The sequence below is a fragment of the Erinaceus europaeus genome, chromosome 1 (assembly GCF_950295315.1).
Source record: "Erinaceus europaeus chromosome 1, mEriEur2.1, whole genome shotgun sequence".
Lineage (NCBI taxonomy): Eukaryota > Metazoa > Chordata > Mammalia > Eulipotyphla > Erinaceidae > Erinaceus > Erinaceus europaeus.
Window position 1 is genome coordinate 77,976,109 of NC_080162.1, and position 14,084 is coordinate 77,990,192.

Sequence of the window (14,084 nt, forward strand, 5' to 3'; positions counted from 1 at the left end):
TCCAAAGCCCAAATTTAAACCTGACTGCTCTTACCATGTCACTGTTTTACTTAACATACACTGAGAGGTGAATTTCAGTTACTGAAAAAATAAAACAAAAGATGTAGTCTCTGATCCAAAGGCACTGTTTCCAGCCTGGCAGCACCTGACTGTGGACAGCAAGAAGCTAAGCAGTGGAGTTAGGGCAGTGGGTATGGGCCAGGGACTTACATCCGAGGAGCTGGGCTCCTGTGAGGTCCTCAGTAACACTCCCTCAGCCAGGGCCCTGTCCACAGCCTGCCGGGCCAGCTCCTCCAGCTGCTGCTGATCCTGTAAGAGGCTCCCCCAGCCGGCAGCCATACCAACCTGCAACAGAAGGAGACGGAGACCTAGGTGACAGATGGCCTAGGGCCCAGCATTCACTGCAGTGAACCGTTAGCCACTCCTATGGGAAGAGCCTGTCCTCTGTTGGAGAGAGCAGTGTGGTACAGGGTGACAAACACTTGCGGGTAACAGCGATTAACAACTTCCATGTACACAACACAGAAAGCCTGACAGCATTTCTACTGCCGCCCTTTTGCCTCCTGTGACAATGATCACATTGTTCTCACAATAAGGAAGCCAAGGCTCAGGAAGGTGAAAAGATTTACTCATGCAATGGCTAATAAAACCTGAACCCAGGCCTGTGGATTCCCTGTTCAGTGTTTTTCATGGAGAGGAAAATAAAAGACAGACATTAATGGAGAGTGTGATTGAGACAAGTGCTTCCCTCTCCAAAGCTTCAGATTATCTATGAAATAAGAGGGATGAGGTAGACCAGTGGGATCCAAATTTGGTTGGAATTCTGGGGAACTTGAGAAAGAAAATGGACTCTAGGGCTCCAACAAGAGATTCTGATTCAAGAAGTGGAGGGGAAGAACTTGGCTGAAGCTCTGCAACAGATAGCTATTTTTTCTTTTTAGCTCAGATAACCCATGTCAGCAGATTTCAAATAAATTGTGTGAGGTGGGAGTCACAAGACACTATGAAGTGTAGGTAAGTTAACTCCTCTCACATACTAACCAAAGGCAAACTCATCCTATGTATAAACATCTATCTTCACAGGACCAAAAGACAGAAAATACTTTTTTGAGAAATCACATTAGTAAGATAGAAATAACTAAAGCCCAATGTAATAAATTCATACCATCATTCCTTTGTTTTTTTAAAGAAAAGGTTTGGGGAGTCAGGCGGCAGCGCAGCAGGTTAAGTGCAGGTGGTGCAAAGTGCAAGGACCAGCGTAAGGACCCTGGGGAGTCGCTTCATAGGCAGTGAAGCAGGTCTGCAGGTGTCTTTCTCTCCCCCTCTATCTCCCCTTCCCTCTCAATTTCTTTCTGTCCTCTTAAATAAAAATAGAAAGGATGGAAAAAAGAAAAAAGGTTCCATATAAATTAAAAGGAAAAAAAAAAACTGGGGGCTGGGGAGATAGTGTAATGGTTATACAAAATAATTCCATGCCTGAGGCTTTGAGGTCCTAGTTTCAATTCCCAACATCACCATAAACCAGAGCTGTACAGTGCTCTGGAAAAAAGAAAAAAGAAGGGGGTGGGGGGAGGTAAGAATATGACCCTGGGATTTTGTTTGTTTTTTGCCTCCAGGGTTATCACTGGGGCTTGGTGCCTGCACTACAAACCCACTGCTCCTGGAGTCCATTTTCCCCCATTTTGTTGCCCTTGTTGTTGTTATTGCTGGACAGAACAGAGAGAAATTGAGAGAAGAGGGGGAGATAGACACATGGAGAACCTGCTTCACCCGCAGGTGCTTTGTGCCACGTGGCTTAACCCTCTGCATTACGGCCTGGCCCCAGACCCTGGTTTTGACCCCAGGTACATAAATCTATGTGACGTTGTAAAGCTGGTTAGCAGCATTTGGAGGTGTAATCTGGAAGCTTCTTTTTTGGGTGTACCCACTTTATAGGTAGAAGACTTGTTAGAGGTGACACAGCAGCCTGATGGCATAATCAGGACTAGACACTGACATCAGTGCAATAGAACTCTCCATAAGTCTCTTCACCAACAACTCTGGGATCCCAACCTCTCTTCCTGTTGTTGAGCTTGTTTAGTTGATAAACTCTGGTATCTAATGTCAGGCCCTCGACTAGGTGCTAGGGCTACTGAGTGTCACTATGAAAAGTGCTAAATGGGCTTTCTGCGAGTTCATTCTACAGTCTCAACCCTTGTTGTGATTATATTTCTTGATTTAAAAAAAAATGACATTCGGAAGTCGGGCGGTAGCGCAGCGGGTTAAGTGCACATGGCGCAAAAGTGCAAGGACTGGCATAAGGATTCTGGTTCAAGCCCCCGGCTCTCCACCTGCAGGGGAGTCACTTCACAAGCAGTGAAGGAGGTCTGCAGGTGTCTATCTTTCTCCACCCTTTCTCTATAGTCCCCTCCTCTCTCGATTTCTCTCTGTCCTATCCAACAACGGCGACATCAGTAAGAATAACAATAATAACTACAACAATGAAACATCAAAGGCAACAAAAGGGAATAAATAAATAAAATAAATATTTTTTTAAAAATGACATTCAAATGTATACTCTCATAAGAGCGCTGTCCTGTCCTCTACACAAGAATATCCATCCAAACTCTTACAGGGAGACTCCATATACAATCTGTGGTTTCCCCCACAAGTCTGTTTCTCCTGTGGGGAGCTCCCCTTAAGACTTGTTTATCTCTCCACCCTACTTCTCCCCAAACCCTGTGGATTCTCGCTAAGCTTTGTACAGTGCCATAGGTTGAAGACCTAGATTTCATTCCAGCTCCTGGCTTAGGAGCCTCCCTCTGGTCACAGTCTTCTCTTCCTTGGACACTAAGCAGGTTCAGGGGGAGGTATCTCCACTGCACAGAATACACCTGCCCCCACCACACCTATGGACATCTAATCTTTGACAAAGGGGCCCAGACTATTAAATGGGGAAAGCAGAATCTCTTCAACAAATGGTGTTGGAAACAATGGGTTGAAACATGCAGAAGAATGAAACTGAATCACTGTATTTCACCAAATACAAAAGTAAATTCCAAGTGGATCAAGGACTTGGATGTTAGACCACAAACTATCAAATACTTAGAGGAAAATATTGGCAGAACTCTTTTCCGCATAAAATTTAAAGACATCTTCAATGAAATGAATCCAATTACAAAGAAGACTAAGGCAAGCATAAACCTATGGGACTACATCAAATTAAAAAGCTTCTTCACAGCAAAAGAAACCACTACCCAAACCAAGAGACCCCTCACAGAATGGGAGATCTTTACATGCCAGACATCAAACAAGAGTTTAATAACCAACATATATAAAGAGCATGCCAAACTCAACAACAAGACAACAAATAACACCATCCAAAAATGAGGGGAGGACATGGACAGAATATTCACCACAGAAGGGATCCAAAAGGCCGAGAAACACATGAAAAAATGCTCCAAGTCTCTGATTGTCAGAGAAATGCAAATAAAGACAACACTGAGATACCACTTCACTCCTGTGAGAATGTCATACACCAGAAAATGTAACAGCAGCAAATGCTGGAGAGGCTGTGGGGTCAAAGGAACCCTCCTACACTGCTGATGGGAATGTCAATTGGTCCAACCTCTGTGGAGAACAGTCTGGAGAACTCTCAGAAGGCTAGAAATGGACCTACCCTATGACCCTGCAATTCCTATACAATGGAATACTACTCAGCTGTTAAAAATGGGGACTTCACCGTTTTCAGCCGATCTCGGATGGACCTTGAAAAAGTCATGTTGAGTGAAATAAGTCAGAAACAGAATGATGAATATGGGATGATCTCACTCTCAGGCAGAAGTTAAAAAACAAGATCAGAAAAGAAAACACAAGTAGAACCTGAAATGGAATTGGCGTATTGCACCAAAGTAAGACTCTGGGGTGGGTGGGTGGAGAGAATACAGGTCCAAGAAGGATTCAGAGGATCTAGTGGGGATTGTATTGTTATATGGGAAACTGGAGAATGTTATGCATGTACAAACTACTGTACTTACTGTTGAGTATAAAACATTAATTCCCCAACAAAAAAAAGAGAAAAAAAAGTAAAAAAATAATAAAATTTTTAAAAAGTTAAAAAAAAAAATACACCTGCCCCTGACGGGGTGCTCCAGCCTTGGCGCCAGCTGTTCCCCTTCAGATCACCCCCACCTTCCCCACCACGAATGACCAGGCCCGGGTTACAGAAGCGACCCGGTTTTAGTCCACACAGCGCCCCCAAAGCCCTGTCCCGGGTACAGTGTCCTCAGCCTCGGCGCCCACTACTGTATTTAATGAATGAAAGGCGGCTCTGGCCGGAGCTCCCAGACCTCTGACACACCCACAAGGAGACCCGCGAACTTTACTCCAGAGGGCGAGGTCAGAGGTCAGAGGTCAGAATCTGCGTGGAGGCCTCGGAAGCAGCCGGTTCTCCTGCCCGGACCTGCCCCGCGTCCCCGGCCCGCTCGCTCCCACCCTAGATAGTCGGGTCCTCGTCGACCCCGGTGCTGCTTTAATTCCAGCTCTGGTCCCACGGGCATCGTGCCCTAGACACCGGCTCGATCTGCAGTCCGGAGATCTGGGAAAAATACACGCAGCAGCCCAGCCCCCTCACGGGACACCAATCTCCCGGCCCCTGCCCTGGTGTGAGCCGCGACATCGCCTGGCCGCTGAGGTGCCAAGTGCAAGCCAGCCCCTTCCCTCACAACGTTCCTCTTTAAGAAACATGACCCTTGCCGGCTGCCGTTGCGGCTCCCCAACCTACTCGTTTGTCGCCCTGTCGCGCGCGCAGTTCTCAGGCTCCTCGAGCCTTTACTCGAGATTCCGGAGGCGGGGCCGCAATGTGACCCTGTGCGCTTGCGCGGGCCGCCTGGACACAGTCCAAGGCGGGGGCAGAGGTCAGGGCCAGCTGAGCTGAACGGCGGCCGGGAAGGGGCAGTTGAGTGAGGGCAAGCTTGACTTTAGGACCACGTCGGCTAGAGCTCGAATTCAGGAATTGGGGTTGGAGGGGAGACGTTAAAACAGGGTGGGCGGCAAGCTATGGGTTCATGAAGCGTAAAGTTGGTGCTGCCCAGGAAGGAAGAGTCATTGCCACACGGTTGGTGAGAGCAGGTGTGGTAGAGGCGCAGAGAGGGGCACACGCAGCGCGGGCTCACGCAGGTGTGGCTGGGAGTCCAGGCTTCTGCATTATTGCGCCGGCCAGGCTCCAGGAAAGCAACCCTGCTGTCTTAGACCCCTAACTGTTGCAGAAAAAGCCCCAGAGGCAAAAAGAGGGCATTTTCATTTTTCGAGCAGTTTTTAAGAATGTTGGAGGGTAACCTAATGAATCTCAAAATAGCCTATAATATAAAATGTTGTTTGCATCAGGATCTGAGGGAAGTTATTTTTTCACCAGAGAGGTCACAGGGGGTTGAACCTCGTACCTCAGCACCTCAGGCCTGAAAATCATTTTGCATAACCATTATGCTGTGGAAGCAGTGTTGTTTTTATTTGCTTGCTTTTTAAAAAAAAAAATTAGTGTAGATTCTTGATCGCTATTCCCATTTCATATCTAGGTTCCCCCACCCCGTGTTTGCTCGGTTTGGGGGGAGGGACAGGGATCATCTCTAGGACTTCACCAGCTGACTTTTTTTTTTCTATAACAGGAAGTAGAGAGAGTGAAGAGATTATGCTGTGTGTGTGTGTGTGTGTGTGTGTGTGTGTGTGTGTGTGTATGTGTGTGTGTGTTGGGGGGGTGTTTAACCTGGGTAGTGCACATGGCAAAACAGCCCTATTGTAGCACGTGAGCTACAATCTGAAACACTGTGTATTGCATTTTAGTTACATTAATGGAATTTATCAGTTCAGGCTATAAGGAATCAACCATGAATGAAACATAATCCCTGCTTTTCCCATCTGATAGAGAAGGCAGACAGATAATCAGTACTCTGGAGAACTGTGGAAGGTTTAGGGGTTCTTGAAGGAGGAATAGGTATGTGTAAGCAATACAAGAAGTAGGGATAGAGGTGTAAGGCAGTAATGGAGGCAGTATTTCAAATAGGAACACAAACATAAAAAACATAACTGAGCATGACTAGTTTTAGACACAATGAAAAGTTTAATGAAGACAGCAAGGAGGTTCTGGGGGTTGGAGCAGGTTGTTAGGAGCTCACTGTTAGGCAGAGAGCCTTCCATGCCAGATTAAAGAGCCACCGAGCTGGGGCTGGATGGTAGCACTGTGGGTTAAGCACAGGTGATGCGAAGGGCAAGGACTGGCCTAAGGATCCCCATTTGAACACCCGGTCTACCTTTCTCTCCCCCTCTCTGTCTTCCCCTCCTCTCTCCATTTCTTTTTTTTTTTAATTTTTTTTATTTAAGAAAGGATTAATTAACAAAACCGTAGGGTAGGAGGGGTACAACTCCACACAATTCCCACCACCCAATCTCCATATCCCACCAACCTCCCCAGTAGCTTTCCCACTCTCTATCCCTCTGGGAGCATGGACCCAGGGTCATTGTGGGTTGCAGAAGGTAGAAGGTCTGGCTTCTGTAATTGCTTCCCTGCTGAACATGGGCGTTGACTGGTCGGTCCATACTCCCAGTCTGCCTCTCTCTTTCCCTAGTAGGATGGGTCTCTGGGGAAGCTGAGCTCCAGGACACATTGGTGGGGTCTTCAATCCAGGGAAGCCTGGCCGGCATCCTGATGACACCTGGAACCTGGTGACTGAAAAGAGAGTTAACATTCAAAGCCAAACAAATTGTTGAGCAATCATGGACCCAAAGCTTGGAATAGTGGAGAGGAAGTGTTAGGGAGGGTACTCACTGCAAACTCTAGTGTACTTCTGCTTTCTTACTTTGGTGCCATACTCCAAACTCAGTCAATTTCTGCTTTGCGTTTTTACTTTTTTTTTTTTTTTACATGCATAACATTCCCCAGATTCCCATTTAACAATACAACCCCCACTATTTCATTCATCATCTTTCATGGACCTGTATTCACCCCCGAGTCTTTTACTTTGGTGTAATACTCCAATTCCATTTCAGGTTTGACTTGTGTTTTCTTTTCTAATCTTGTTTTTCAACTTCGGCCTGAGAGTGAGATCATCCCATATTCATCCTTCTGTTTCTGACTTATTTCACTCAACATGATTTTTTCAAGGTCCATCCAAGATCGGCTGAAAATGGTGAAGTCACCATTTTTTACAGCTGAGTAGTATTCCATTGTGTGTATATACCACAACTTGCTCAGCCACTCATCTGTTGTTGGACACCTGGGTTGCTTCCAGGTTTTGGCTATTACAAATTGTGCTGCCAAGAACCTATGTGTACACAGATCTTTTTGGATGGATGTGTTGTGTTCCTTAGGATATATCCCCAGGAGAGGAATTGCAGGATCATAGGGTAGGTCCATTTCTAGCCTTCTGAGAGTTCTCCAGACTGTTCTCCACAGAGGTTGGACCAATTGACATTCCCATCAGCAGTGCAGGAGGGTTCCTTTGACCCCACACCCTCTCCAGCATTTGCTGCTGTTACCTTTTCTGATGTATGACATTCTCACAGGAGTGAAGTGATATCTCATTGTTGTCTTGATTTGCATTTCTCTGACAATCAGAGACTTGGAGCATTTTTTTCATGTGTTTCTCGACCTTCTGGATCTCTTCTGTGGTGAATATTCTGTCCAAGTCCTCCCCCCATTTTTGGATGGGGTTGTTGTCTTGTTGTTGAGTCTGGCAAGCTCTTTATATATGTTGGTTATTAAGCTCTTATCTGATGTATGGCATGTAAAGATCTTCTCCCATTCTGTGAAGGGTCTCTTGGTTTGGGTAGTGGTTTCTTTTGCTGTGAAGAAGCTTGTTAATTTGATGTAGTCCCATAGGTTTATACTTGCCTTAGTCTTCCTTGTAATTGGATTCGTTTCATTGAAAATGTCTTTAAAATTTATGCGGAAAAAAGTTCTGCCAATATTTTCCTCTAAGTATCTGATAGTTTCTGGTCTAACATCCAAGTCCTTGATCCACTTGGAATTTACTTTTGTATTTGGTGAAATACAGTGATTCAGTTTCATTCTTCTGCATGTTTCAACCCATTGTTTCCAACACCATTTGTTGAAGAGACTCTGCTTTCCCCATGTAATAGTCTGGGCCCCTTTGTCAAAGATTAGATGTCCATACGTGTGGGGCCTCATTTCTGGGCTCTCAGTTCTATTCCACTGGTCAGTGTGTCTGTTCATGTTCCAGTACCAAGCAGTTTTGATGACAATGGCCCTATAATACAGTTTGAGATCTGGGAGTGTGATGCCTCCAGTTCTGTTCTTTTTTCTCAAGATTGTTTTGGCAATTCTAGGTCTTTTCTGGTTCCAGATAAACATTTGTAGCATTTTTTCTATTCTCCTAAAAAATGTGCTTGGGATCTTGATGGGGATAGCATTAAATTTGTAGATGGCTCTGGGTCCTCTCTCCATTTCTATCTGTCCTATTTAACAATAATAACAAGGGCAACAAAAATGGAAAAAAATGGCCTCCAGGAGCAGTGAATTCATAGTGCAGGCACCAAGCCCCAGTGATAACCCTGGAGGCAAAAAATGTAAATAAATTAATAGCCACCCAGCAAAGAGTTTCTTTCTTTCTTTCTTTCTTTCTTTCTTTCTTTCTTTCTTTCTTTCTTTCTTCAGGGAGATGAGTGCTCATTGAAATAAAGGAGAGATAGGAGAGAGGAAATACATATATAGACAAGAGAGAGAGAGATGCTAGAGCAAAGGATTATAAGTAGGGGAGAGACACTATCTGTATTGTGTTTGGTGCTTGTTACAGGTGGTAAATGACTTAGACATGGGGAGACAGGCCAGAGAGAGAACTCACAGAAAGTTGGGGTGTGAGATGATGAGACTGGAGCCCCTTCAGTGGCTGAGGAGATAGAGACAAAGGAACAGATAAAAGAGACTTTTAGGAGGGAGAACTACAACTGATCAGTGACACAACCGAGGGGCCAGGATGCCTCCAACTCCTTAAGAAGTATATGTATGTTCTCTCTCTACAGAACACGCTGAGCCTTGCTGTCTTGTTGGGAGAAGGTGAGAGATAGGTGTTCTGGTTCTTGCCACAGCAGTGCTTCCTTGATGTCCTTCCCTTGTCTGCTTGTTGTTAAAATTTCGGAAGGCTCTTGCCAGGCTGGCTTGCCTCACGGCGGGTAACAGAGACGCGGAGACAACGGCTGGGCAGGGAAGCTGTATTTCTTTATTCAGGAACAACGATTCATAAACTAAGACAAACTAATCACCAAACAGAACTCGGCTGTCTCTTTGCGGCGGCGCAAGCACTCTCTCTTACTCTGGAACTCAGGAACTCTCCAACTCTGGCACTCTGGGACTCTCGTACTTGAGAGCCCTCTGAAACTCTGGCACACTGGAACTCTCTCTTACTCTGTAACCCTGAAACTCTCCAACTCAGGAACTCTGGCACTCTCGAACTCAGGAACCCTCTCCCGGGGTTCCTTGGGGCGGGGCCAAGCGGCCCGCGAAATTAACTGGACTGATCCAATTCTCTTGGCGGGGGAGGGCTAGAACAAACCAATGTAAAGCATACGACAATTCCCCCTTTTCTTTTTAACTAAATGACTATAGTATCAAGGGTGTGGGGTGAACAGAAACATATATAACAAAAACCAGCATGTTGCCAAGGGAAGGCCTGAGGGGGCCATATCTGCCTCTGTGGGCTAAACTTTATCAGCTTAAAAAAAACATTTCTTGCCTCTGGGGGGCTACTTGCCTGGACAGGCATTTGCATGGGGGCGGGGAACGGCCTAGAGTCCCAAAGGCAGCTGGCTGCAATTTACTTACTATGAAACAAAACTTGTTATTAGCATATCTACTGCACGATCCAACGTTTCTAATAGAGAAGGAATTTGAGACTTTTACATATCAACAACGTCTTTTAACCTTTTGTTACACCCATTCAAGATGGAGACACACCCTAGGTGTGGGCCGGAGAGGAAACCTCAGGCATGAGAATAATTAGCATAGCCATTGTGCGATCTACCATTTCTAATAGAGAAGGTAATGGAGAGTTTTACATATCAACAAGTCTATTTAACCTTTTGTTTAGACCAACTTAGTTAAAATATATTGATTGTTAACTAATTTTTACCTTAGACTTTAAATGTAAGTTAATTTTATCTTTATGAGAATTACGTTGAAAACCTTTTTCATTTAACTTTGACTAGTAAGAATTTAGCCTTAAAGTTACTGTTTACCAAACTTTAAACATACACATAAACACGGTCATTAATACACTAGGAGAGAAACCTTTGTTACAAAGACATGTCATTTTAAACACGAATTTAAGTCTGTACTGTCTTAGTTGTTGGGGGGGGGGGTTTTTCACCATCCGGAGGTGGCTTCCTGTGCAGCTCCATTCCCGAGCAGCTCCACTTCTAGGAATTGCAGGTTGCAATCTCTGCACAAATCTCTGCGTACTCCAGCTTGTCTGTCTTCAGACCGGACCGGCGGCTGGAGATCTCGTGTGCCCAGTTTCGGCAGGGAGCCCGGGGGTCCGGGAGGCCCGGGATGGTTCCAGAATTCATAGAAAGAGCGCAGGCAGGCCATCTTTGTAGAAGGCGTGGGCCTAGGTGCCCAGGGGTGGCGGCCATGATAGGCCACCGCGGCCCTGCCCCATGGCCCTGCCATGTCTGCTGCCCTGCTCGCAGTGGCCGAGCAGCGTGGAGGGATCACTCGTCCAGTGCCCTACATCACGCGGTGGAGAGCCGGCTCCTGTGGGCTGGCCTCGGGCTCTTGCGTGTTGGCCTCGGGTTCTAGGGGCTCTTGTGTGATGGCGTAGGCCTCTTGCGGGCTGCGGGGCTGCGGGGCTGCCGGCGCGGTGCACGGGGTTGTCTGGGCGCAGCCGGCTGGCTGGCTGCTTAACCAGGTGGAAACGGCAGCTCCGCGCCTTGCCTCCCTCCCGCTGGCTCTTCCCGCTGGCTGTTCTGAGTTCGCCCGAGCGAGTGGAAACCACAGAGTGGTCCAGAGATAAATGTTCCAGAAACAGCAAAACAGTCTCGTGAAGAAAGAGCAGAGGCCTTTGGAGATCTCTTCACCAGCAGAAGAGAAGGCCATAGTGCATAGGTAGCCAAATTATCTTCACTTATCTGAGAGATGCGCAGGTCAGGTCCACGTGGGCGCCATTTGTTGTTAAAATTTTCGGAGGCTCTTGCCAGGCCGGCTAACTTCACGGCGGGTAACAGAGACGCGGAGACAACGGCTGAGCAGGGAAGCTATATTTCTTTATTCAGGAACAACGATTCATAAACTAAGACAAACTAATCACCAAACAGAACTCGGCTGTCTCTTTGCGGCGGCGGCGCAAGCACCCTCTCTCTTACTCTGGAACTCAGGAACTCTCCAACTCTGGCACTCTGGAACTCTTGTACTTGAGAGCCCTCTGAAACTCTGGCACACTGGAACTCTCTCTTACTCTGTAACCCTGAAACTCTCGAACTCAGGAACTCTCGTACTCGGGAACCCTCTGAAACTCTGGCACTCTGGAACTCTCTCTTACTCTGTAACCCTGAAACTCTCGAACTTGGAGAGTTCCTGAGTTCCTGAGTTCGAGAGTTTCAGGGTTTCAGAGTAAGAGAGAGTGCCAGAGAGACAGAGTTCCTGGGTTCCTGAGTTCTCGAGTAAGAGACGGTTCGTGAGTTCGAGAGGAAGAGAGAGAGGGCCAGAGAGTGCCAGAGTTAGAGAGTTCCTGAGTTCCTGAGTTCGAGAGTTTCAGGGTTTCAGAGTAAGAGTGAGTGCCAGAGAGACAGAGTTCCTGGGTTCCTGAGTTCTCGAGTAAGAGACGGTTCCTGAGTTCGAGAGTAAGGGAGAGTGCTTGTGCCGCCGCAAAGAGACAGCGGAGTTTTGTTTGGTGATTAGTTTGTCTTAGTTTATGAATCGTTGTTCCTGAATAAAGAAATACAGCTGCCCTGCCCAGCCGTTGTCTCCGCGTCTCTGTTCACCACTGCGAAGCTAACTCGGCCGGCAAGAGCCGTCCGAAAATTTTAACAACATCTGCTCTTGTACATGTGGAAGAGTTTGAAGCAGCAATGACTATAGTAATCCTCAGGTGGCTGGAAATGTTTACAGTGTTCATCGGAATCAAAGGAAACTATTTCCAGTGCAGCATGAAAAGTTGAAACCAAAAATCACGACCCAAATCCCCTCCCCTCTTCAAAGATGGACACCAAAGATGTGTGTCAGGTGTCCATTGGTGAGATCTGGGGAGGACTGCAGATGCTAACTATCCTTTCGTTGAGTCCCCTCAAGTTGTGGTAAGTAGGGGGCTTTTAATCCCATTTTGTAGATGTGGCAGCTGAGCCTCAGACGTTATGTGATTTGTTGAAGGGATTGACTGGCAATGAGGGGTTCTTGGTCAGGGAGCTTTCCAAAAAGACTTGCCCTTCTTGCTCCCTCTGCCCATGAGCTTTGCTTCTAAATCTTGGTATGACAGACTCCTTGTGCTTTAAATATATTCTGCTCAGATATCATCCCCATCCCCATCAGTTTGTATCATGTGATCCTGTGTATTTTCTTCATAGTAGTGACTAGTACCTAAAATTATTAACGTTGTTTGTTTGTCATTTACCTCCACTAGACCTCATGAGCTCCATGGAAATAGGGACAGTTGTCATTACTATTTTCACCTGTAGCACATGGAATTTGGTCTGCCACATACTAGGCATTTAATAATATTTGCTGAATGATATAAATCAACTGGAGAGGGAAAAGGGAAAGAAACCAACATTAGGTAAAGACAAGTTTGCTAGCAGGCACTTCTCATAAATGCCTCATCTAATTCCCTCATGGCTTTTCAAGGTGACTACTGTAACTCCATTGAATGATAAGAAAATTTGTTGAGAGACCAAGTCAGTGGCTTCTTACTTTTGAAATCACTGACTCCACTGAGAGTTTTTTTTTCTTTTTCTTATTACTGAAGTGCTGCTCAGCTCTGACTTATGGTGGTGCAGGGGATTGAACCTGGGACTTTGGAGCCTTAGGCATGAGAGTCTGTTTGCATAACTATTATGCTATCTACCCCCACCCTCAAACATAAACTTTTCACATACCACTTGGCAGAATCCACAGACCTCCTAGGGCCTACTCAGTCCCTAAACCTGGGATTAGGGGACTTGCCCGCTGTATCTCTGACTCCAAACTATTTCCAGCTCTTCAGATAGTTCTCTGTAGTGGACCTGAAGTGACTTCCACTTCCCTCACTTTCAAAATGAAATCCCTTGCCCCATAACTAATCCTATTAGTCTGTTCACCAAATGCCAGGTACTTGACTAATCACAGTTGTTATCTCATTTTTGTACCACACCCTGTGAGGTGACTTGGAGACTCAGAGATGTCAAAGATCACACATTTTGTCACCATTAGCCATTGAGCTCCCACACAAGTACCTCAGGAAGTACCATGAGCTCAGTCTCCCTAAAGCTGACCATGAATTCATTGTAGTCTCTGTTCTTGGGGTTTATGGAAACATTCAAATCTGAACTAGGTAGCGAAAAAAATCAGGTAGGGCTACATTCAATGTGAATGAAGACCAGCCCCTCAACTTTGCACCTTGACCTCCTCCCTGTGAGGACCCCTCTCAAGCCTGTCCAAGACTTCATTTTTTTTTTTAATTTATTGGATAGAGACAGCCAGAAATCAAGTGGGAAGGGGGAGGTAGAGAGGGAGAGAGACAGACACCTGCAGCTCTGCTTCACCACTCGCAAAGCTCTCCCTCTGCAGGTGGGGAGCAGGGGCTCGAACCTGGGTCCTTGCTCATTGTAACAAGTATGTTCAACCTGGTGCGCCACCACCTGTCCCCTCCAGGACTTCTTTATTGGGACATCTCTGCTGACTTCAGGGTCTCCATTGCATCTGGCCTACATTTGTATGTGGTTGCTGTTTCTTTTTAGAGATGGCATTACCTGACTTAGAATTGTTTATGAGCCTGTCTTCCCACCTAGCTGAGGGTCACTTGGCCACTAAGAGTTGGATTTCTCTGTCTCTTAGGTCCTAACACAGCCCAGCAGTGCTGCCCCATAAATATCTGTGGATTCAGACCAAAGACTCTCCCATGTGCAGA

At 46.3% G+C, this 14,084-nt stretch overlaps 1 protein-coding gene across 3 annotated transcripts in view; it reads right to left on the minus strand.

The window, feature by feature from the left end:
• Positions 1 to 4,859, minus strand: part of GSS (glutathione synthetase) — a 56,065-nt gene extending 51,206 nt beyond the window's left edge. Inside the window, exons 1-2 of one of the 3 annotated variants that reach the window (XM_007522657.3) lie at positions 4,763 to 4,859; positions 211 to 345 (exon numbers count right to left, since the gene is read on the minus strand). In XM_007522657.3, coding sequence (XP_007522719.1) covers positions 211 to 339 — 129 coding nt within the window. In that variant the 5' untranslated portion in view covers positions 340 to 345; positions 4,763 to 4,859. Of the gene's footprint in view, positions 1 to 210; positions 346 to 4,473; positions 4,659 to 4,762 lie in introns of those variants that run through there. The other 2 variants (XM_060188784.1, XM_060188789.1) reach the window with 2 other exon arrangements.
• Positions 4,860 to 14,084: the final 9,225 nt, after the last annotated feature.